Source organism: Nyctibius grandis, chromosome 6 (genome assembly GCF_013368605.1).
Source record: "Nyctibius grandis isolate bNycGra1 chromosome 6, bNycGra1.pri, whole genome shotgun sequence".
In the NCBI taxonomy this organism is placed as follows: domain Eukaryota; kingdom Metazoa; phylum Chordata; class Aves; order Nyctibiiformes; family Nyctibiidae; genus Nyctibius; species Nyctibius grandis.
This window is the reverse complement of record NC_090663.1, coordinates 12,605,949-12,632,322: the sequence shown is the minus strand read 5'-3', so window position 1 is coordinate 12,632,322 and position 26,374 is coordinate 12,605,949. Positions and strand designations below refer to the sequence as shown.

Sequence of the window (26,374 nt, the reverse complement as noted above, 5' to 3'; positions counted from 1 at the left end):
TCCTTACCCAAACTGTGATCTACCCTCTTTAATTGAGCATGCAGTAGAACAAAGCCCGGTCATTGTGAAGTGCAGAGTAACTGGGAAATAATGTGAATCTCTAATTCAAATTTTAGCAAATTTACCCATAGAGTTTATGCTGACAAAACTTACCTCAGTCTTTATCTTTACATATTAATATTGCCATTTTTCTGTAGTAAAACATAAAACATAATCGTGGTTTTTTTTTCATTGAACCTGTCATTTTAAAACAAAAGCATTTCTTGCTAGTCCTCAAAAGACACTTTCCCTCAGAACAATCAGTGACTGAACTGATGACTTATTCCCGCATCAGAGAAGAACTGTTTTACTTGCCTTTTTTTCCCTATTAGAGATACTAAGAGAAAACCCATCATATGTAAATTGGATCAAATAAGCAATGCATGCCAACAGCAGGGGGCTTTAAATCTGTCTTTTTAGAAGTCTGATAGATACTTCCTATTTTAACTAGAAGAAAGACATTATGAAGGCAAATGCTGAAGGAGAGAGATTTTTGAATAGCTTTTTTATATCCTACTTTATTCTGAAGAAAACCAGCTTTCATCTGGACTCTTGATATCTGTCCATATCATTAGCATTTGTTTTTTTACCGGGGTGAACTGTTCAGAGGAAAGGTGGAGCTGGAAACCATGCTCCTCCAGGCCATCTTCTGCCTCTCTGCTGAGTGACCATTTCTCATGGGTCACAAATTGATATCCATGAAGCAAGCCCTTAACTTCATCTCTCCTCATCAAATCTCTTAAGCATTTCTCTAGTATCTTTTGGTTCTATTTTAGCAGAGTTTTAAATCCATTGACTTCCTGGCTTAAGTATTTTTGGTGGGATTAAGGCTAGAAGCATAAAGAAAACATCTGTGCTTATTTGGTCAATGAATGGGAAGAGGAAGAAAAGTATCCTCTTACCGTGCCTCTTCTGTAGCCATGCTGAGGTAAAAAGGAATCTGACCCAAAATGAACTGTGAATTGTTTTCGTGGTAAACAAGAAGACATTGTCACTGAGTTTTGTTCATTATAGATTATATGTTAAAAGATTTTCTCTATGAAAGGTTATTACTCTGAAAAACTTTGTAGACAGTTTCTGGTAATGATTTTTTTTAATTGGTGTGCAATTTGTCATTTTAAAGGTGACAGAGGACCTGTCTTTGAAGATATACAACATCAACAGTGTCCTATCTAGTTTTTCTTCCTTTTTTTTTTTTTCTTTTGTAGGTTTATGTATCCATTGACTTGGGGAAAAAATGGATTCTTCTGCAGGAACGAGTTTCAAAAGATCATATTTTTTGGTAAGAAGTCTGTTATTTTCCAAATAAAAAAACTGAACAGAAAAAGTATTTAATTCTAATCAAGAAAGATGTTTCCAAAGGTACTGATGGGGACAGTACTAGCCTTGGCATCTTTTGCAGATTGAGTATGTCAGTGTTGCTGTGTCTACTATTGCAAATTCATACTCATGCCAGTGATCATATTGAGTGTCAGCACATATAAGGGTTATAGATCTGGATCTATGGAGCCCAAGATTTAAAGAGAGCTGTAGTGTCCAATGAAATTGCTCTTCGTTTTACTGGTGAAATTGATCTTTAGAAAGGAGAGCAGTCTTTTTGCAGAGAAAAATCTATAACATTTTTAAAAAGAGGGATTGAATCAGACCTATTAACTGGAGTCATATATAAACTTACGCTATGAAGGAAACTGGTGAAAAATATGACTTTATTAAGTACACATATATCAAATTATTTCATTTTCAGCTCATATATTTTGTAGTCTCTCAAAATGTTTAAGAAGTGATTTAAGCAGTTTGACAAAATGTTTGAAGAATATGTCACTGCCTGTTTTTTATCCAAATGAAATTAATTTTGGAAGTGTATAACTTCTTTTACACCAAAATTAACCTTTTGCTAATGGTTTCAATTGATTCTGTATTTAAATATGGTCAGTTTGCACTCTCAACATTTATCTGATTTCTATTGAAAAAGCCAGAGAATTTCCCCTTTTACGTTGTGGTTCAGTGTGTAAGTATGGATGGTGCATAAGTGTATCATTACCAATAACTGATATTTTTCATTATAAGATTAGTCATAACATGATAGACACTTCCATTCCCTAAATGACTTTTGATTTTAGTTCTAGAAGGACTCTGATCTGTATCAGTTACATAAAGTTTAATTATCCATATGTCTATGGAGGCATATCTGACTTTCAGCAGTATTTTGTGGTTTGCTAGTGGTGTAGTCAGTATTGAAATGGATTTACCTCATCTTGGTTGCAATATTTGCGATGTTTGGCATTCATGCTGTTATCCTCCTTGTTCTTCAGGTAGATTGAGTTGAAATAGATACTCATCCTGGCCATAGTTGGGGAAAAACAAAATGAACAAAACCCCAACCTGCTTAAACTGCTGGTGTAGAGGTTACAAAGCATGCAGAGCTTTTATGGTACCTACAGATACGTTGGCCACTGGCCCAAAATGTAATTTGGTGAGTCCAGAGGTGTGCTGGCATGTGTGCTGCTGCTGAAGCTGGGCAGAGGGGAGGTTGTGACCCAGGGCAGGGACACGTGGACAGGGTAAACCATGTTTGAAAGAGCTGAGAGCACAAGACCTAACCTGTCTCAACCTTTTCTGCTGAAATACTTGAATCAGCCTGACACTTTCTGCTTACTTTCTCCTGCAAAATATAGCCTTATTGAAGAACTTATTTCTACACAGCAGCTGGAGTTTCATAGGTGATACATCTTACATGTCTCTTAACTACCATGTGAAAGGGTATAATCATTTAGAAGTAACGTAGTGGGTCAGAAGTGTCATGTCTGCCTTATAACCGATTTTTCCTTAGCAAGATTATATAGGATATAAATCAGTAGGGCATGTGGCTCTCTGATCAAAACATTTTTCAAATGAATTAGGTCTGAAAACCATCAAAGTCACTATCAGGTAAGAAAGAACAGTGGACGCATCTCTCTTTCAGACTTGTTTAATGGTGTTTTTCTTACCTGAGTCTAGGTATATTTAGCGCACTTAAATTATGAAAAACTTAGCATACCACTGAAATATGTGTCAGGTTTGCTCTGACTCAAACAATCTGTCAGTGTTTTTTGTATGTAAGAATTAAAGCCAGCAAGCGCATGTTTAATACTTGCTGTGTTTCAGAATCCTTATGTTTCCTCGTATCATTCAGACACAAGCAAGGAAGCATCCTGGATCTTCGATAGGAATAACTCCCATGTAGTACTTCAAAGTCATGGTTGTTCATAAAGGTCACATTCCTCTCAGATAAGAATAATAAATCCTAAGAGTCTGTACATTTTTAACAATTAGAAATATTTTCTAGGGTTTTGTTTTCCCCTTTTCTGTATATAGACCATCTGATTTCTCTCAAGAACTGTATCAGCCAGCAACAGCAAGGATTTGGGAGCAGAAGTTTAGTGCCTCATCAGTACCAAATGATCCTTCTCTTAAACTTCCATAGAAGTAAAGATATATACATATATTTTCCTCCCAATATCATATGGGACATTGCAATATATAAGAATCTGCTGCGAGTGGAGGGTTGGGCGTGATGACCTTTCAGTGAGAGTTACTCTGTCATTATATGAAACTTTCCACTACTTTATGGCCTTCATCACCTGAGTTATCTGAGTGCTAGATAGAAACAAGTATTTGTGTAGTTTTCAATAGATGTAAGAATATGGGCTTTGTCGTACCTTGACTATTAGGACACTAAGTCCAGTATTGTTTTCTTGGCAATATATAACATCTGATGTGTTAAAGATAGGTGAAATTTATTCAAATTAATTGTACATCTCTCTATAAATGAGGCCATGTGTCTTGCTGATACTGTCTGGTTGTGCCAAGAACATTTCACTGGGCAGATCTTTAGCTGATGTTTCTTTTATTTCAGTCGAGCTTTGCCACTGAAGTTGATAATATAGTCTAAGATTTTTATTTCAGCCTGGTAACTACAAATATTATCAGTCATAATATTTTTCTGTGCTTTGTAAAAACAATTTTTTTCTGTGCCTCCAGCGGCAGCCAGATCTTCATGCATTTCTTCAAGAAGCATTTTTTTTTTTTACTCAATGAAAATCTAAATGCAATTAATTTAATGGAATGTCTTATATATTTATATTAAGGGAAGGTCAGTAGGGACTGAGTATTTTAAACTATTTATGTTCAGATCTTGTACTGTAGGTTTATAAGCAATATATCAAAATCATCTTCTAGGCTTTATTTGCTTTTCAAGTGTTCTGGACCATCCCTTAAGTATCTTTGCAGATTTAGTGTATAGAATTTGATCTTTCATGATAGTGGAACTAAAGGAAACAATATTGGTATCAGTGGAAAGTATATACTACCATCTCTATTTTAGGAGCATAGCATATTTTCTTCCCATCGGTGATACAGTGTGGCATTTTCTTCCCCCCTTCCAGCCATTTTCCCAAATTGTTTCATTTATTCTTTTGGAAAGGAAAGTTGACTAATCCTTCATAGCAGTTTGTCTTCTCTTAGCATCTTAGGAGGCAAAACAGGCTTCCCAGAGAGGTGGTTGATGCCCCAAGCCTGTCGGTGTTTAAAAGTTGTTTGGACAATGCCCTTCATAACATGCTTTAACTTTTGGTCAGCGCTGAAGTGGTCAGGCAGTTGGACTAGATGATCGTTGTAGGTTCCTTCCAACTGAAAGTATTCTAGTCTAGTCTAAAACCATCAGAACTGGAAGAACTGTAAGGCTGCAGATAGATGTAAAGATTTTTGCAAAACAGATGTATTCTAGAAATGTCTTTATTTTTGTTTTCTTATTCAAGTTGAAATGAAAAAATAAAAAAAAAACCCTGTTCATAAAATATGGAAATACTGAAAATAAATGCTCTGACATTGGTCATTAAAAAGCTTATTTTAATTTTTCAAAGCAAAATCATGAAATGCAGATTTGAAATTAACTTAAAATGAAATACTAAGTCACACTGTAATTCAAAACAAAAAAATTCTTTTTGTGTCAACATTTAGAAAATAAATCTTTTATTTCTGTATAAATACTAGGAAGCTAGGAAGATTCAAATCCTTTTTTTTTTAAATGTGAAAAATTTTAATTTTGAGCAAATCCTTGTGCTTTAAAATTAAGAAACTTCGATAACCATGAGCAGTTTTACTGCTGCATATAAACTGCAACTGGCTATGCAGTATTGCCCTCGTGATGTTTTCTGTTTAAGGGATGTTGTAGTACGCAACCTTTATAAGTAATTTTTCCAGTTCTTGGTGTATTTGTAGGAGGGAATAAAAAGAGTTTGTTTTAGAAATAGAATTATATGACCTATCCCAGCCAAACGTTAAACACCCACATGTCACATGGTATGTAATTGGTTTTATATATCAAGCCCATTTTAAAAAAAATAGTGGTGTATTATGTGATAATCCTTGAGAAGAAGAAAGAGCAGTGCAGTTTGGGCTTCCTCTGGCTCTGCTGCTATTCTTCTCAGTCCCCAGGGCTTATGGACCAGTTAACTTCCTTTCAATTTCTCAAATAGATCTTAGCAATACATAAGCGAAGAATAGATTGTGAATCGGCTGTCTACACCAGCATAAATATACCCCAGGACAGTAAGTCATGAATCGATAATGACCAGAGAATTAAGCCCAGCACACTTCCTTTATGACTCTGTCTAGAGCCGAAAATGCTTTATCCTCGACTCACTAGGATATGTGGATCCTATGCTATGGGTATCCGTTACTCTTATTTTTAGCTATAGGTTCTCCATTTTCATGAGAGCTGAGAACATAAAAATAAAAAATGACGAGTTTATGTGGGTAGAGCAGTTGTTCTCAGGGGACCAAAATTCTGTTCTCGTCATGAAATCCCATACGAGCAATCAATCACAGCTGTACCCATTAATGTCAAGTTCCTGGCTATTCAAGTGTCAGGTGAAGGAGGGGATTTCAGCGATGTTATGCCCTGAAGGGGAGAGAAGTGCAAAGAGGATTTCATTGAGCCTTTAACATTGAATTTTGTGTGAAACGCTGTTGTGTGGGAAGCCAAGAATCTGTGTGGGCAGTCATTCTTACGTTTGACTTAATCACTTGGAATGGTATTTGTTTCTATTTCTAACTGTGTGGTGATGTGTATGACTGTATTGGGTTTATGTGGCAAAGTTTGGTAGCAGGGGGCGTTCAGGGCTTCTGTGAGAAGAGACTAGGAGCTGCCCCCGTGTCGGAAAGAGCCAGTTCCAGCTAGCTCCAAGACAGACCCACCGCTGGCCAAAGCTGAGCCCATCAGTGACACTGGTGGCACCTCTGTGGTAACATATTTAAGAAAGGGTAAAAGAGATGCACCACAGCATCTGGGAGAGAGGAGTGAGAATATGTGAAAGTAACAGCCCTGCAGACACCAAGGTCAGTGAAGGAGGAGGGGGAGGAGGTGCTCCAGGTGCTGGAGCATAGATTGCCCTGAAGCCTGTGGTGAAGACCATGGTGAGGCAGGCTGTCCCCCTGCAGCCCATGGAGGTCCATGTGGAGCAGATATCCACCTGCAGCCCATGGAGGACCCCACACCGGAGCAGGTGGATGCCCGAAGAAGGCTGTGACCCCGCGGGAAGCCCATGCTAGAGCAGGCTCCTGGCAGGATCTGTGGCCCCGTGGGGGACCCACGCTGGAGCAGTCTGTTCCTGAAGGACTTTACCCCGCGGAAGGGACCCACACTGGAGCAGTTCGTGAAGAACTGCAGCCCGTGGGAAGAACTCACATTGGAGAAGTTTGTGGAGGAATGTCTCCTGTGGGAGGGACCTCACGCTGGAGCAGGGGAAGAGCATGAGGAAGAAGGAGCAGCAGAGACAACATGCGATGAACTGACTGCAACCCCCATTCCCTGTCCCCCTGCGCCACTAGTGGGGAGGAGGTAGAGAAATTGGAAATGAAGCTGAGCCTGGGAAGAAGGGAGGAAGGTGGTTTTTAGTTTGGTTTTTGTTTCTCACTATTCTCCTCTGTTACTAATTGTCAATAAATTAAATTAATCTTCCCCAAGTGAAGTCTGTTTCGCCTGTGATGGTAATTGGTGAGCATCTCCCAGTCCTTATCTCAACCCACGTGCTTTTCATCTTATTTTCTCCCTGTCCTGTTAAGAAGGGGGAGTGATAGAGCCAGCTTGCTGGGCACCGTCGTGGCCAGCCAAGGTCAACCCATGGCAATGACAAACAACTCCAGCTCTGCTGTTTGGATAAGGTGGCAGGAAAAATGTTTTTGTTAAAAAGCCTTTAAGCTTAGGGAGTAATAAGGAGCAGCAGCCACATTGGCCATGTGGGGCATTGACTGAATCATTGAAGGTGCGTCTTTCAAAGCAGATGCAAAGGCGGCACGGCCTGAAACACAAATCAGTCGTAATCAAATGTATTTTTAGTTTGTATGAATCAAATCATAGTGTTTGTCTCCCTGAGTAACCAGGTTGCCAAGAGTCAATACCATTTTAAGCTACTCAGCGAAAGCATTTGCATGCTTTTGACTTGCTTTCTAGGCAAGGCAGTGCCCTTAAGCCAATTGCTAGAAATCAGTCCAGTATAAACTGGGAACTTCTTACCTTTCGGATAAACTTCATATTCAGGGATTATGACAGGGGTAGATTGAGGAGACGGGCAGTTTGCAGATGGCCTTTGATTGGAGGCTCCTGCATATCAGCGAGCAGGTTTGTTTTGATTTGGTTTTGCTTTCAGATGTCCTGTTTGAAGATGTCTCTCCATTAATATGCACCCAAGTGAACTGCATCAAGTATTTAACAACGAAGGGATCCATTGGAGGTAGTGAAGATATATGTCCATAGCAGACTCTACTTCATTAGTGTTTGCAGACAACTGCTCCCCTACAAAATGCGCCTGAACTACTGGAAACAAAGTAGTGTTTCCTGCTTAAAGTAAAATACGAATTGTAATTATCATATAAGGGACTAATGCTTATTATTCACATTTTGAGATGCATAGTGTTACACGCCAGTGGTATTTTTGTTCGTGTATATTACACAAATATCAATTTCAGGTGAGTACTGGTGTTTTTCTAATACTGCATGCAACTAGAGTAAGAAAATACTGGGCAGTTTGTGAAGAGAGGTAGCTGAATAAAAGAAAAATTATTGTTAAAATAATGCCAAAGGTCTCATAATTGGAATTCTAAACAGAAAATTCTAAATTCTTAGAATTTTAGCATGGTTATTTAAAAGTATAAAATACCTAATGGTTGCATCATGGAGTATACATTTATACACAGACCAAGGCAGATGCAGAGGGCTTGTTAGTCCCTCCATTGCATTTTCATGCTGACATAATGCTGTTAAGGTCAGTGGAATTATCTGGCAGAACAGTAATACAGAGACGTGAAGAGTTAGGTCATACAACAGCTAATCTTTTCGGAGAACTTCCCTAAAGTCTAAAAAACCGTATGCATAAGAAAGGACTCTAGTGTCCCTCAGGAGACCAAATTCAGGCCTGAATGGAAACAAAGGTGCCCCGATTTCCCTATGCTTCTCATCATATTTCATTAGATGCAGCTTTGTGACATAAGTGAGGTTAGACATGCTCAAAGGCTGCACCAGGGCTGAGGCAATTTCACCTCTGCACCACCACAAATGGGTATCTTGCCACTTTTCTTCCACAGGATTGATGCTCAACTGCCGGCATGATCCGGTGATTTAAGAAACAGAAAACGAATCCCCTCCAAAAGGTTCTAAAATTCCATTCTGCAGGACTAGTTTTCCAAGAGGCTCAACATGGTGTCAGACAAGCACAAGGGAGATAATGGGAACTTGTGTTCACAGGAAAGGGAAGAAGCATATAGAGGCTGCCTATATTTACACCACTCTACAATCGAGTTGGGCTATTTTAATTCTGAAGTGTTGTAACCACGCTGTTATGGGATCTGAAGTGCTGGTGTGTTGCACTTGCTTTATCCAGCGTGGTATACTTGGTCAAGAGATATTTTTTTTCCTCGAGGAAGATTTGTCTGATCTAAAATTAAAGTTAGTCTGAATTTCACTGGAAATTTCAACGGTTGAATGTAAAACGCTAAAACAACCCAAACCAGAAAAGCCTAAATTCAGTGGCAAGCCCTCCTTTACCCAAGTAAAACAAATAAAGAAATGGTCCCAGATTGCTGAGATGTGAACAGTTTCATTGCAAACATCTGTGAGAAGAAAAGTGGAGGAGTTCTAAACCAAACAAAACCAAAAACCCTGCAGAAATTGAGAAAAACAGATAGTGCCTGAGAAAGTGCTCTTTCTGTTTGGGGAAAAAAGATTCAAAACTGATGCTGAAATGACAACTAAAAAGGAAGAAGCTGTTGGATTATCAGGGTCCGTTGCATCTGTGCTTTATAAGGCAGAAGAGGTCCTATCCTAAAGCCAGCTGAGGAACAGTAAACTGTGCTTGTGAATGGATGGGTGGACACAATCCTTGCATACCAATTGTACCAGTGTACAATGCGTTTATGTTGTGGTAGTAGTAAGTTTGTAAATGAAAATGCAAAAAAAAGGTTGTCTTACATTTCTCCCTCAATATGAAAAAATATATAATTGAACCTTCCTTTTAAGTGGATCATTTACTATATGTGTTCCTGTATGTACATTCTATGCCCATCATTTTAAGAAAGCTATATCACATGGGCAGAGGGACCTAGACTGTGTTTAGCCTGCATAGTGTCATACGACTTTTCCTTTGGTTCATGATTTAAGCACAAGTGAAATAACAGTATTGGTTTTTTGAAGTCCTGTGGGCAGAGGAGTCCACTGAAATTAGTAGATTAGTTTATTCTTCAAGCATATAGCTTCAAGTTCTCTGCATTGGTTATACTCTATTCTGAAGATTTTCTTAGCAGCTATAATAGATGGAGTCTTTTTTTTCAATAAAAGAAGAAAGGACTATTCCTATGTGATTATAAAGCTGGGTAAAGGGACTTTGGAGTTCAGAAACTCTGCTCCAAGGCTGACATTCAACAGTAGACTTTGAGGGTGTAATGTCTTCAGTGAGTAAATAGAGTCTCTGCTGTTATAGCTCATCTGTACAATTAGAGTAATGAAAAACACAAAACATATTTTTGAAATATTCTACTTACTTAATTTGTGCCTTTCAGAATGGGTAAACTCTACGCTTAAAGGGTGCATCTCACCTGTTAGACTTGTCTAAAGTTAGAGAACTACAGATATCGCTTAATGATAATTTCTTTTGGCAGCCTTGTGGCTTACATCTTTGTAGAGTCACCTTTAAATTAAACAATTCCCAATTAAACCTGGCAAGTTCAATGGGACGGCTGAGGTGGTGAAGGAGAGGCAAGATTGGGGACACAAAATGGAGTGGCATAATCTGGTAGAGCAATGAGAAGAAATGCCTGTGAAACTGCAGCATGGAGCTGTCTTCCTAAACCTTCTTTTTAGTCAATGGACACCATGGAAGGTGATCCAGCTGGTTTAGGAACAGAGGACTTACCATTTGGAAGTAACTGTTCTCCTGATTAATAGAGGGTAGTTTTAAAAGGAGGGGTAGGGGAAATGTCTGAACTTCAGAGGGAAAGAGCTGTTACTTTTTCCTGGGTTTCTTCCTTGTGATTTATTCACATGTACTCAAATAAAAGTCTAAAGGAGTAAAGTAGTCTGGGTTGGAGACTTTCATTTTCTGTGTCCATGCAGTGTTCATTAAAACCGATCAGTTACAGCTTCTTGCACTAAAAGATTACACTGGAAACAAGATTAGAGGCTACTTGTGCCAGCTGCCACTGTTAGGAGGAAGATGGTAGACATGAGATCATTGTCTCTTCTGAGCTGTTGAAAGAAATACGAGAAGGTAAAGATATTGACAAATATCTCCAACTGTGCTTGTGAAATTGTGTGTGATAAATTATAGATACAAGAGATTGCTTCAAAATTACCCAAAAACTATCTTTGTGTTATTGATGCTGATCAGCATGTCAGGCTGAGCCTCAGAAAATTTCAACCCCACAGTTTCTATTAGTTTGTGGTTCAGCTGCATGAGGTCCAGCACAAAAAGTAAAATATTCAGCAAATATAATTTTCTTCCTTCAAAAAGCTGACCGCAGATTTGATAGCAGGTTTGATTTGGTGTTGGGAATATCTAGAAAAAGAGATACAGCACATACAGCAAAAAGTTCACAGATCCCTTCCCTCTGATCATGTATATTCTTATCAGGCCTCAGTGAATATAAAATCTTCTCTGACTTTATGTGTTGCCTCCAAAATGCTGGAATAGTTTGTATTTCAGAGACCAATTTCTTAGTAAATGCAAGATTTTTCCATTCATTTACTAAAAAATTCCCACTAGAAGTTTCCTTCATATCTCATGGCTTGGCGGGGGCTCAATCCCTCCCTCCCCTTTCTTCTTTGCACTGATCATTTATCTTATTAGGGAAAAATAGCATATGTGATTATTTCTGGTTGTTATGCAGCAGTGGAAATCATCCAGTCTCTTCCCCCTGGCCCAAGGAGCCACCAATTACTGAGTCTGAGTTTTAACCACTCCTCATAAATCAATGCTATTAAAATCATTAAACAATGATGTCATTTCAATCCAAAGTATAGTTTCATTGCATTAGATTATTAGTAATTGTATCAAAATGATAATTTTCGCTTAAGTATTTTAATGGGCTTTTTTAATATCTGCATCCAGCTGCACTTTATCACTCAATGTATCATCTCCTTTTTGTGTCTTCAACTCACATCTGCTGACTCGATGGACTCTTACCATGCCAGTGAAGAGCCTGTGAAGAGCGATGTAGCTATGGGAGTGGGGCCGGATTCTGCTTTGCTTACTGACAGCACAACTGTCAGCTCAAAGCTTTCTCTGCAGAATCTGCCTGACTAATGACAATGGAAGGGCCAGAAAAAAAGTGCAACTGTGGCTGCCATTCCCAGGTTGGGATGGAAGCCCTGAGGGTAGAAAACTCATCGTTTGGCTGAGCATATTTGACGTGGAAGATATTAAGAGAAAATCAGCCTGTATTCCCATTACAACATTTGAAAGTTAAACTGCACCTTGATCAATTCTGACTGAATTTCCTTCTCAGGATATTTTTCTCAAAATTATTCTTCACTTTCTTCCTTTGTCAAAGCAGAATCTACTCTTCTCTTGAATATACTAACCAAAGATGTATCAATTCGTTATGGAAGCCATATGTCAAGTTTAAGATATTTCTAATAAAAATTGAATCTAAGTCTTTTTTAGCACTAAATCTGCCTTGTAGTCTCAAATGTCAAAGGTAATTGTAAAAAGATGCTCTAGTGCTTGCCGTGCATGTGAGTGTATGCATAGCTGTGTGGGTATATATATATATCTCAATTCATGATTATGAAGTTTTGTTTCCAATTTCATACCTATTTCTGTTATTTTCTCCAACTGATCCTATTTGTATGCATATTTTAGTAAAAGAGATTCTAAAGAAATTTAAGAAAAACATAATGTCAAGTACAGAAAAATAGTTTCCATCTAGATGTTAGTAACAGGACATTATACAATGGGGTTATTTTAATTTCCCAGCTAGGATGTTAAAGCTGGTTAGTATGAAATCCTCTCTTTTCTTCCATCCACGTAATTATTATTCTGTAGCTGGCACTACATAACTTGATTATATTCTGTTCACAGGGCCATTGCTGGAGTTGACGGAGACCCAGATTTAGTTCATATGGAAATCCAGGACCCCAGTGGAGGTATGCAGATGAAAATGTTATCAATTGATACCCTACTGTATAGTCATTCCTCTTTATTTAGGAGAGCGCACTTTTTTGATTGTTTTTAAAACTAGTCAGAAGAGAAACTGTGCAAGTCAGATTCTTTCTCTGTTTATCTGTAGTCAGCAAAGCTGTCCTGTTATATAAAAATATAGTATAATTTTAAATTTACTTGTTTTCCACTCTAAGACGAACTGCCATTGAGATGCTATGGTCTGCTGAAAATGTCCATTAATAGTGCAATTTATTCTGGCAGTTAAACATTGAACATTTTTTCCTGATTTGCAAATAAAACTGACAATGCAGTGTTAGTGCTGGGTAAGTGTCTGTTAGTGAATCGTTGCATATGTCAGTCCTACTGCACTAACCACCATCTCCTAGAATTTTTCTCGTGTTACAGTATCCGGTATATTTTGAGACTTGAAAAGGAAAATAAATGAAAAAGGAGATTAGCAGTCAGGATGTGCTGTATTGAAGAGTCATCATGATTCCAAAAGCTTGTGTAGTTTCTTGTTACCAATTGTACTCCTGCAAGATAATTTAATTCCTTGAATCAGGTCATCTAAGTTCCTGTGCAGTCTTAAAAATTAGTTGTAAGGAATGCACAGTTCTACTTTCCCTGATCCAGTAGCTTTTCTTCATTTCAGTCCTATTAAAAAAATCAAAGTTAACATGTTAAAATCTGGATGACAAAATTTCTAAATCTTTTAACAGTGAGATTTTTGAGACTTGGTGACCCCTGCACAGCCCCATCAGCTGCTCTGTTTAGAGGCAGTGTCAGAAGATTCTTCAGAAGCTGGATGGAAAGAATTTTTTTTTTTATTTAACAGAAGCAGCAGGGAAAAAAAAAATCTCATGAAATATCTCCTGTCTGGGTTCTCAAAAAACTGACTTTATGCACTTATGGTCAGTACAAGCATTGCCATTGATTAGTGGAAACAGCATCTTTGTACTACCTATCTGATAAAGAACTATAATGCTTGTCATGTGAGTATGAATATCTGCAAGACTTTTTGATGGCCTGTTGCTGCGCTTGCTCAAATATCCTTGTGGTGATGATTTGGACATAAGCAGGAGAACTTGGATTGACTAACTGCCTCTTGAACAGATCCAGTTTTTAAAACAAATATTTGTATCTAGTATACTGGTTTGGCCTTTTCTAATTGAAAGTCATAAAATGCGGAATGCATTTCCTATCACACTGTGAAAGTACTGAAGAACATGCATTGGGGGTGCATTATTTGCTCTTTCATACTGTGTCTGGAGCGTGGGGAGAATTAATGATCTGGACACAGGATTGCGTATATAACATTTTTCTCACTGAGTATGGGAAAGTCACTCAAGTACTTTGTGCTCAGAAGCTTGCGAGGAAGGGTGAGCTGTACAAGTGCTTGAATCTAGGAGAAGGTCTTTGGGCCACAGCTGATGGAAGATAAGATTATTGGCTCTGCTCTCTCTGAATAAGAGCAGATTGCATCGAAGATGCAGTGATGCTGTTGTAAGAGCCCAGGCAGAGAGGATATTCCTTGCCCACTGCTAACTGGAGAGGAAGTGAGAGGCCATAGCCTCCACTGCTATAAATCAGTTCAGCCTTTTTCAACAAGGTATTAACTCTGAATATAGAAGTCCTGCCCCACCAGAGCGGTTCCAATAGTGTGTAATAGTGTGTCTTGACTTCCCTACAGAGCTTTGAAAATAGCCTTTAAATTCTGCAATGCTGTCCATTAAATGAAGTCTGATTCGCTTCTCACTCATCACCATTTTGTACTGGGGCTGATCTATTGATTTCGGTTATGTTGTGTCAGGCTGCCATTTCTCCAAGTGAATAATTCATCTCTGCGCATAGGTTAAGTGAAAAAAGACGCTCCTTCTATTATCCCCACCCATGAATGTCTCATTCATCTAACCCCTAATCTCTCTGGACCAGCAAAATTTGATAATAACAGGCTGCCTCACAGGAAATGATCTGAACTGTAAGCAGTTAATATATTCTCAGTACACTGGAGACTGAAAAACTCTTGTATGCGGGTTTTATACAATAATTTTACAACTAACTTGACTGGCAAAGGCAGCACTCTTCCTGCATGAATAATATTTTATACTGCTTGCTTCTTTTTCCCCTTGATAGCCCTGTCATATGTTTCTGTCTCTTTTCCCTCAGGTTATCGCTACAATCACTTGCCAGATTCAAATTGCTCTGATAAGACAATGACGGTCCAGTTTGCTGGTGGCACTGATCGGGATTCCCTGACTGTGCAGGATGACTACATATTCCTTCAGGTACTGCCACTTTCTGGAGAGACAGACCATTTGCAAATTAAAAAATTAAATTTTAAACAGTGCAGCAACACAGTAATTGAGGAGCATGGAGAAACCTACTTCAGAGTATGAATGATGATTTATGAATTTTTACATGGAATAAAGCCCTCCTTTATCAGTCAAAAAAACCCCCAATGCATCCTTAACTTTTGCAGCCAGTTGCCTATTTGTATGGTTGATTTTAATTTATCACTGACATAGCTTTAAGTAGATCGAAATTTTCAAGTGGATTGTGTGGTTCAAAGTTACTTTTTTATAAATACTCTTGTGTGTTTAGGCAAAATGCAACCCTTTCATTTTTAGGCTTACAACCTCTTCTGGGTTGTTTCCAGTACCTCCATAGCACAAAAAGTTTCCCTGAGAAGAGCATCCAAGGAAAGCCACTGACAGAGTAGTGGCTCATCTTCTTCACATGGATTCTCCTGTGAAGAGGTTTTCCTGGGAAAGAATTTATAGAGCTGTGCTTAGGAAGCGAAAGGGTGAAATGGCTATAGCTGGGAAGCTTGGAGCAACTTTTGATGGTCCAGATTACACTGGGGTTATTTCATTCCCAAGCTACAAGACCTGCATGCAGAAACCTGGACTGGAACTCCGTCAGCCTTATGGCACCATGTACAGCTCAGGCACACTCGAAAATTTGCTTGAGACTGGTTGTGATTTGAATCTGTCAGAACTATAAACTTCTGAAGAAAGGTTCTCCCCTATGTGGGTTTTTTGATTTTCCTAGGGAAAAATATACTTTCCTCAGTGGTTGGCTATCATTTTTCCTTTACTTTGATATGATTTGCTTGTTGCAAAGGCTTGTTTATTGACTCTTGCAGGAAAGCAATTTTGTGGTGATGGATAGCTCTCCCCACCGCTGCCTTGGTGTACATCAGATTGGCTTCTTTGCAGCTTTCCCCTGTTGTGGCTGTTTCTTCCAAAAGGATCTGTAAATTGATAGACAAAAGATCTGTCTTCCTCTTGTTTGGCACAGTGGTTTCAAAGGCCCATGTGGCTTAGAACTTTTAGTACCACAAAGAAACAGCAAAATGGATTTGGAAAAGTATTTTTGAGTTAAAGTAGGCATGTTTCAGCTCAGGTCTAGCACTCATGGCACCTTCCTCAAAGGTATTATTATCTGTGGCTCCCCTCAGGCACACTCTAAAATCCATTTCACAGTGTGCAGATGGTGAGAAGTGCTTCACACCATGTGAACTTCCAGACTGCTGTGCTCAGCAAAATACAAACCTCTTCAAGCATTTTGTTTTGCCAGACGTCTTGTATAAATGCATCTCGAGCGGTTGTTACTCTCTCTCATGCCAGGCATGGGCAGACACGAAATGGAAGTACAACCTGGAAACATACACATAAAGTTATGGACAGTTGCTGCTAGCAAAATGATGCCATTGGTAACGTAGTCTCTGAAGATTTGAGACATGTTAGTGCCAGTAGAACAGATCTGTGTGTATTCCACATGAAGGGGAAACATCTCTAGTCTTTTTCTTTCAGACTTACCTGCAGTAAATGAGAGTATGTAACATAAATCTTTCTTATTGCTAAATTGGTTTACAGTTAACCATATCTATATTACTGGAGGATAGATAGACTCTAGGATCCTATAGTCACATCTGAAGCACAGCCACCCCTGAGGTGTGATGCAGGACACAACTGTTCCAGTGAAACCAACACAGCAGCTGTGCATCTGAGAAACAGCATACTTTCAATACCACATGGAAATTCTTTTAGCACTAGGCAAAAATATTGCTATGTAAGTTAGCATCAGACCAGGGACTCCTCTTAATATCACAGCAATATCTCTCAGAAAGAAGGTGGGACAGAATCATCTGTGCAAAAAAGAGAGGAGAGTTTGAGACTGTTTTATTGCCCCTGGCATCTCTCACATGCCTCAGCTATGCAGCTGTGAATCAGAGCGTTGCAGGTCTCCACTGCTAATCCTGTCCCAAATCTCAGACTTTCCATCTCAGAGGAAGATCTTAACACCATTTCTATTAGTACGTCTATATCCACGAAGATCAGGACACTTCCTAATACTCATTTCTTTCTAGTTTACACTGACAGTCAGACAGTTTCAGAGGTGATTTTAGTAGGAGGATTAAAGTTTCAACTCTATTTTTAAGCCCAGACCAGCCTTTAATGACAGTGAGGCTTGACACGACTAGCTGCTTCCACTCCAATTCTTTGCTGTCTTGCATCATCTTCAGTCATTTAAAATGAGTGACATAAAAATAAATGCATAATGAACAAGGCTATGAAAAAGATGGATAAGACTGCAATTTAACACTAATTAAATAAATGGTGATGTTTTTTGTTTAATCCATCGTTTAAGAAATCCCATTTTTTCTACCACAAAAAAAAGAAATTGGTTTAAAAAAGAGTGAAATTATTATGATGTTAAATACTTTGATATCTTTAAAATATTCAGGCAGGTGGACTTGGTGTCATGCATCAACTCTATTTTTACCAAGCCAAGTCAAATTTGCATGCTTCAGGATAGGCTGTTTTCCAAATCAGATTCCCTTTTTAAACACAAAACTTGAGGAGAAAAACAGTGAGATTAGGGTAGGATTTTAAATGGATTTTCTAAGTCAAAGAAAGAAGACGAGTCTGTGCTTCTGTTCCACAATCTGATTTGTCATGGACAACAAGGAGAAAAATTTGCACATTACATTTCACTTCTTCCATTTTCTTTTTTTACCAGTTCATTCCTGCAAAGCAGCCACCCTTTATAAACTTAGTGAAAGTGACTGAACAGCTGTACCTAGCTGATCTTCTGGGAAAAATGAATATGAAAAAAATGTGAAATATTATTTACCAAAGGCAAAAACCTTTACTAATCTAGTCTGGTGGTGCTCAAGAGGCTTAGTTGGAAATGTGTTGGAAATGTGCAGATTTATATACCAGCACAGATTTTGGCGTTACATTTCTGTCTAGAAAATCCTAGGGAGGATGTTAGTTGAGTATTTTCATTGATGGTTATTTAGAATCTTCCTTTTGGTACTTTGGAGCAATATTGCATTGTTTTTTTTTGTGAATAGGGTAAAAGTCTTAAAATGACCAGTGTATCTGCTATTACGAAGAGGAGAAAGGGGCTAATGGGTAATAGTCATACAGCGGTGTTCCTTTCGCTGCGTGTTTCTGTTGGCTTGCTTTGGTGCAAATCTTCATAAGCCCCCAAGTATTTTACATAAAATTTAATCTGTCTTCGGTTCCACACATGCAAGCAGTTGAAATACATGTTTAACCTCTCTATTTAAGCTTATAATTGTGTCTTCAGGACGTATTGCTGACTTTCAAACTGACTAACAATTGGGTTCAGAATTGCATCATTATCCTCCAGGTGGCATATCAGCATCTTGCACTGGGAAATATTTTATTCTGTATAGAAAATATTAGTCACATATAGCTAATGCTTTACATAATGTTAGCGTGATTTATTTAGCCTTTATTGCTCTGCTTTGAATAGCGCCATTGGAGTATCACGTGCCCTTGAGGTACCTGGTGTTCATGGCCAACGTACCTCCCCCCTGTCTTTTACCCGGAAGGTGCTGCAGCCTGGGTTTCTACAAAAGGGCAGAAATGTGGGAGGCCAGTGGGTACAGAGATACCAATAAGGACTGGGGATAGTGAGATGCTGAAGTCTCAGGTATCACCCATGACAGCTAAAATGGAAAAAGAGGGAAGTAAATAATTTTTTTTCTTCCTAAAGAGAGGGAGAGCATAAGTCTGTTTGGAGTCTGTTTTCTCACAGTTTTGAATTTATTTTTTTAGGAGTACACTGTGCAAATTAATTGCATGCAATAGAAGTAATAGCTATGTATTTCAGTTGCAGGTTAAAAAAAAACAGTCTTCTGTCACAGACACTTTAGATTTAACATAAACTATCACAGGGTTCTGTTTTTCCTTTGTATAGACAACATCGGCAAATCAGACCAAATATTATGTGTCTTACCGTCGCAATGGCTTTGTACAGATGAAGTTGCCAAAATATGCATTGCCAAAAGTAAGTATACACATTTTTCTTTCTATTTATATATTTTTCTTCTTCTCTTTCCACCTACACTAGCTTTGTTCTTTTCTTTTTTAACCTCATTATTCTGAGATCATAATTTCTTCTTGCAAAGATTTCTGAATCACAGTTGTGGTATATTCTTACACTTCTGTTTTTATTTTTATTCTAGGAATGTAGTAGCTCATAAACCATAGAGGGCGAGAACATATGATAGGTTATTTGTCATCAGTTACCACAATAGTTCTTGAGCTTTTCTTCCACAAACAGTACTACACACCCAATGGCAATGTAACGATATTGAGCGAGTGTTCTTTCAAGAATCAGTTACAGTTTGACTCCACATGCTGCTTTCTGGTGTAAGCATGAATAGTAATACAAGAGAATTTTACCAGTTGATGGTGCTCTATTTCATTAAAGAATCTCAATATGAACTTTAAGTACTTAACAAAATGGCAACGCTTATTGAGAGGTTCCTTCAGTCTAGCATATTTTTGTAGTGACAGAGTTTCTATATTTGCATAGTAAATAAGCAATAAAGCACAGACAGTTATTTACATATGTTCTAACTCATGCAATTAAATTTTTATGCTGCACTTAATGTGTTTCATAACTTTATGTATAGTTAGAAGGCTTCTACAATCCTGAAGAAAAATGACTTGGAGATTTTAAAGACCCAGCTGGATAAAGCCCCAGGTAACCTGGCCTGGCCTGGCCTCCCAGCTCACCCTGCTCCCAGCAGGAGGTCGGCTTAGAGACCTCCTGAGTTTCCTGCCTTTTCGTGTGATTCTATGTGATTCTGTCACTTACTTGGTAGAGAACTAAGACACGTTATTTTTGCAAGTCTTGAAATGCACAGGTTTAATTCATTGCTCATCTAATGAAGGACAGTGGAGTACAAAGTATTTCCTTCTTTTGTTGTTATTCTAAGACAACGAATGTGTTTACTGTTGTTTTTTGATGTCTGATTTTTTTTTTTTAATCTAAGTGGTCTGTAGTCTTCTGGTTTTAAATATACAACATTTTAACAAAACCCTGAAATCAAATCCTCAGATATTATTTGGGATATGCTCCCAGTAGCTCTATGGAAACAGCTATTTATTTATTTATTTATCTTTATTGACAAGAAGTGTATAGCCAAGGACAGGTAAATATATCAACCCTTCCACATAATTATTTCAGTCTTTTTAAGGCCTTCAGTGTGACCTTTATACTTTCTTGGGGAAATTTGTAATTAGGAAAACAACAGGAGAATATCCAGTTCTAAATTGTAAAACATGCTGGATGTGCACACCCTGAGAGACTGCAGCCCTTGGGCAGCTCCTGCTGGGGCAGGGACACCCCAAGGGACTTCAGCCCATGGGTGACCTATGCTGGGACAGAAAAAACAAGTGAGGAGCAATGGAGGAAAGCAAAGAATAAGCAAAGAGCAGCAGAAAGAAACCCTTCTGCAGATGACCCCAACCTCCTGCACAGCCAATTGCCTCACTGGAGTAGTTGGGAGGAACCAATTAAAACAAGGTGGAAACAAGGGACTGGAGAGAAGGAAGGGGGGGGAGGGAGCGAAGAGGTGTTTGATTAAGGTGATCCTGGAGATGGGGGAGGAAGGATGTTTCCCTAAATGTTTAATTAGTTAAGGTATTTTTTCAAATACCCAAATCAGTAATTAGAAGTGTGCGTTAGCTGACAATAATTTAAATCACATAAAGATCACCAAGTCACGAATGTTTTCCCCACGGCAAATTTCCTAAAGAAGTGTCAGCACATTAGTGCAAGTGTGAACTATGCTAACTTGCATGGGAAAATGTTGTCTGTTGAGAAATGGAAGCGCAGAAATCTTGTGAGAGAGACCTGGGTGGGTCTTCCTTCTGCTTCTGGATGGCCTGTGCAGGAATCTGTACCTTTCCATTGCAATTTCCTTCTCAGTCCCAGTGATCTGCTGCATTTGGCCAATGCAGCATTGTTTGTCCTTCTTGATACTGCCATCATGTAGAAGATGGACATACTAACTCAAATTTTTAAGAGTTGCACAGTGTTACGATTATAGACAGTAGTTCATATTCCATGTGTGTATAATTACTCAAACATTTAGGAAAGTGACTTTTTTTTAAAAAAGTTGGATGTGAACTATACCTCCTTCATGACCCATGACTCTGATTTAAATGTCAATATCACAGTACACTATATTAATAAAAGGCATGCTATTTGGGTTCAGATCTAGCTATCTGACACATCTCAATAAATGGGTGAAAGTTGTCAGGACTTTGTAACAGATGAGCTTGCATCAGTTGTGAAAAGCAGCAAATGTTATGGGAGGGCTGGAGACATGGCACACAGTGGCTGACGTAGATCTCTGTTCCATAGAGCTTTCTTTGGCAGCAAAACCCGTTTAAGAAGTCCTCACCAGTCATTTATTTCTACTACTCTTCTGCAGTGCACTACGACCTGTGTTGTGTTTGCTGGACCGCACTATAAACAAGACCAGTGCAGCAATCTCATTGAAAAATAACCCTGAAAAGAATCACAGAATCACAGAATCACAGAATGTTAGGGATTGGAAGGGACCTCGAAAGATCATCTAGTCCAATCCCCCTGCCGGGGCAGGATTGCCTAGACCATATCACACAGGAACGCGTCCAGGCGGGTTTTGAATGTCTCCAGAGAAGGAGACTCCACAACCTCTCTGGGCAGCCTGTTCCAGTGTTCGGTCACCCTCACAGTAAAGAAGTTTTCCTCAAATTTAAGTGGAACCTCCTGTGCTCCAGCTTGCACCCATTGCCCCTTGTCCTGTCAAGGGATGTCACTGAGAAGAGCCTGGCTCCATCCTCTTGACACTTGCCCTTTACATATTTATAAACATTAATGAGGTCACCCCTCAGTCTCCTCTTCTCTAAGCTAAAGAGACCCAGCTCCCTCAGCCTCTCCTCATAAGGGAGATGTTCCACTCCCTTAATCATCTTCGTGGCTCTGCGCTGGACTCTCTCTAGCAGTTCCCTGTCCTTCTTGAACTGAGGGGCCCAGAACTGGACACAATACTCCAGATGCGGCCTCACCAGGGCAGAGTAGAGGGGGAGGAGAACCTCTCTTGACCTGCTGACCACACCCCTTCTAATACAGCCCAGGATGCCATTGGCCTTCTTGGCCACAAGGGCACACTGCTGGCTCATGGTCATCCTGTTGTCCACTAGGACCCCCAGGTCCCTTTCCCCTACGCTGGTCTCCAACAGCTCTGTCCCCAACTTGTACTGGTACACGGGTTTGTTCTTGCCTAGATGCAGGACTCTACACTTGCCCTTGTTATATTTCATTAAATTTCTCCCCGCCCAACTCTCCAGCCTGTCCAGGTCTCTCTGAATGGCTGCGCAGCCTTCCGGCATCTCAGCCACTCCTCCCAGTTTTGTGTCATCAGCGAACTTGCTGACAGCGCACTCTAATCCCTCATCCAAGTCATTAATGAATATATTGAATAGAACTGGTCCCAGAACCGACCCTTGCGGAACTCCGCTAGACACAGACCTCCAACTGGACTCTGTCCCGCTGACCACTACTCTCTGGCTTCTTTCCTTCAGCCAGTTCACAATCCACCTCACTACCCGATCATCCAGACCACACTTCCCCAGTTTAGCTGCGAGGATGCTGTGGGAGACCGTGTCAAACGCTTTACTGAAATCGAGATAGACCACATCCACAGCTTTACCATCATCTATCCACCGGGTAACATCCTCATAAAAGGCTATCAAGTTGGTTGAGCAAGACTTCCCCTTGGTGAAGCCATGCTGAGTGCCCCTAATGATCCCCCTATCCTTGATGTGCCTAGAGACAGCACCAAGAACAAGTTGCTCCATCACCTTTCCAGGGATGGAGGTGAGGCTGACTGGTCTATAGTTACCTGGGTCCTCCTTCCTGCCCTTTTGAAGACTGGAGTGACATTCGCTTTCCTCCAGTCCTCAGGCACCTCTCCTGTTGCCCATGACTTAGCAAAGATGATGGAGAGTGGCCTAGCAATGACTTCCGCCAGCTCCCTCAGCACCCGCGGGTGCATCCCATCAGGGCCCATGGATTTATGGACATCCAGATTGCTTAATTGGTCCCTGACCCAGCCCTCATCAACCAAGACAGATTCCTCCTCTATCCTGACTTCTTCTGAGGCCGCAGGGGTCCAGGGCTCCTCCGGACAGCCTCCAACAGTATAGACAGAGGCAAAGAAGGCATTCAGTAACTCCGCCTTCTTTTTATCCTCTGTCTCCAGGGCCCCCACCTCATTCATCAGTGGGCCTACATTGCCTCTAGTGTTGGCTTTACCTGCAATGTATTTGAAGAAGCCCTTTCTGTTGTCCTTGACCTCTCTTGCAAGGTTTAATTCCAAGGAGGCCTTAGCTTTCCTAGTTGCCTCCCTACATCCTCTGACAACAGACTTATATTCCTCCCAGTGGCCAGCCCCTCCTTCCACGATCTGTACACCTTCTTCTTCCACTTGAGTTTGCCCAGCAGTTCCCTGTTCAACCATGCAGGTCTCCTGGTACCCTTCCTTGACTTCCTACCTGTTGGGATGCTCTGATCTTGAGCTCGGAAGAAGCAGTCCTTGAACGCTAACCAACTATCTTGGGCCCCCTTACCTTCTAGTACCCTGTCCCATGGGATTTCCCCTAGCAATTGCTTGAAAAGGCCAAAGTTGGCCCTCCTGAAGTTCAGGGTTGTGATTCTGCTAGCTATTCTGTTCCTGCCACATGAGATCCTGAACTCTACCATCTCATGGTCACTACAACCAAGGCTGCCCTCAACCTTCACCTCTTCAACCAGACCCTCCTTTTATAGAAGTATAATTTGTTTTTCAAAAAGGCAGAGTGAGAGGCAACTTGGTTGTAGTGAGGAAGCGTCCTTATGGGGAGAAAATACCAAGTCTTAAAAGCACTTCAGTAGAGAAAGACCCTCCATAGCTGGGAGCTGTAACCATATAGGAGTTATTTTCTCTTCCTGCATCTTATAAAATATGCAGAAATAAATGTTGGAAATTCTCTGGTTGGAAAGATAGCAGAGAGCGAACGATGAGATCTAATCATCAGTTTTAGCCTTAAAATCCATTAATCTGTGAAGGGTGCTTAGTTTATTGGGCATATGCTCTTAGTGAGTGCATTTCTGACATACTCGAAAAATGTCAGTCATAACTCACTAGTATTTCTGTCATATGTATTCTGGATTGTTTGAAATAGTGCTGCATGCTGAATTCTTTGTCTTGGAAAATATGGGGTTTGTGTATTTGTCTTTTTTTTTTCTTGCTAAGCAGATTAACTCCAGGCTTTACTGAACAAATAAATTAGAAGTTAATGATTTCATTTTGGATAGAGTCAATAGCAAACTAGGAACAGGATGACTGTGTCATTTGGAAAAGGATGTTTTTGTGTTCTTCCTATGAACAAATTACTGATGAAATTTTGCAAAGAAGCAGGATATCAGCAAAGACACTGTCACATTAAGAGTACATCTAGAAGATGTGACTGTGGAGTTGCTACTTTTATGGTGGTAGGAGATAAACAAAATGAAAGAATTTACAAAGAATTTGTTTTTTAAGTTTGACTAAAAACAATAGCTTTTGAAAGAACTGAGTTTCAGAGTTTTTTAAGTATTAGATTCTGCCTAACCAGGAGATGAAGCAGGTCTGAAATAGGCTATATTTCATTTTTCTCCAAAGTATTGAATGAGGCTTCAAAAAATCTCTTTCAAAGTGGTCTCTGTAAAGTGCTTCATGTCACTGGCCAGAGTTTTTGAGCAGTGATTGTGTCCAGAGAAAGAAAACTATAGCCGAGTCAGAAGATACTACGGGCTGGTCAAGGATGTGTCTAATAACATTAGGAGAGCTGTGCTGGAAAACGAGGCTCCAGCCTCAGGGCATAGTGCTGGGCTCTTCAGATATTGTTCTTTTGCAGCACAGATGCATTTCACGGTGATTTTATATATGGTGGTAGAATGAACATTTTCAGACTGAGTAATTACAAAATGTTATTGATGTCTCATTTTCTTTTCGATATGAAGAGGTTGAAAATGTCAAAAAACCTATTCAATGGTTTTATGTTGTTTGTATTTTCATTTGTGTCTGTATTTGTCCAAATGTACTCCCAAAGAGAAACCTAGAAAAGGATAAATGTTTGCCTTTGGACGTATCTCAAGGCCTCCTTACTTGTGAATCAAAGGCTGCTAAAAGCAGCTTCCAGCCAAGCTTTACATGTGCTAAGTTTCTAGGCTTCAGCTCCATGGTGCCACTTAGATCACCTTTTTGTAACACATTGTATCTCCGTACATGTACAGAGACCAGAGCTGTTGGGGGCCACCTAATGAACAGAATCAGAAGAATTCTTTTTTTTTTTTTTTAGCTTTTTTGCCTGCTGTTGAGAGATTTTTTTTTTTTTTTTTTTTTTAGTAGTGTGTTTGATACTGACACTACATTGAATCACATAGCCACCTCCTGCATTTGACAGGAGTCAGGTGCCAGCTGCTGCCAGGCAGAGTGGTAGCAAAGGTTGGTGAGACCACATTAAAGGCTGCCTGTATGCTCCTTGAAACAGAAGAGAAAATTTGGAGTGATTGTTTTAAAACTGAATTGGCTTTTATACTATATTCCATTTTACCAAGATTGCTTGTTCTCTGCTGCTAAAGCTAGATCAGAAGTAAATAACTCATAGGAGATTAATAATGAAAGCAAGCCAAGAGCAGCAGGATTGCATTTGTGTCGTGAGATGGCTGGCTAGGCATGCAGGTGTGTTCCAGGGAGATCTAGTGAGATCCATGGAGATCCAGCCATCCCCCTTGGGCTGTTTTCAACCTGGAGCAAGGGTTCAGCCACCACCACTGGAAGAGCAGGTCTGCTGAGGGGCACAGGCTGCAGCCCTGTCCAGAGAGTCATCACACTTGCATTGCACAAAAGTTCCTGCAGCTCTGATTGCGCTCGCCTAGAGAGGTGTGGTGTGGAGAAGGAGTACATTGCGTTCTGGTCCTTACTCAGGATTTTGAGTCATGCTCTAATGTGACTAACAATAAAACTGTGTACTAGTTCACTCTGACAGTTCAAGCAAAAAAATTGTTAACAAAATTGCTGACCAAACCAAGGAATCTGCTACAAATCATGGTAGTTTTACTGTTGCAATTTGGAAGAATTTAACTATTCCGAGTCCCCTTCCCATCTCTGGTAAATAAACTCCATTGATAATAATCTCCTTTTATGAACTGACAGAAGGCATTCATTGATTCTGCATTTGTTCATGCCAGCTACAAAATCTTAATAATGCAAGAGCTCTATTGTCTGTTATATCCTACTG

At 39.7% G+C, this 26,374-nt stretch overlaps 1 protein-coding gene across 1 annotated transcript in view; it reads left to right on the top strand.

The window, feature by feature from the left end:
* The window catches only part of SORCS2 (sortilin related VPS10 domain containing receptor 2), a 596,489-nt gene that overhangs the window by 479,444 nt on the left and 90,671 nt on the right, over positions 1–26,374 (top strand). The window contains exons 5-8 of the mRNA XM_068403090.1: positions 1,248–1,321; positions 12,651–12,715; positions 14,898–15,016; positions 18,969–19,058. Coding sequence (XP_068259191.1) covers positions 1,248–1,321; positions 12,651–12,715; positions 14,898–15,016; positions 18,969–19,058 — 348 coding nt within the window. The remainder of the gene's footprint in view (positions 1–1,247; positions 1,322–12,650; positions 12,716–14,897; positions 15,017–18,968; positions 19,059–26,374) is intronic.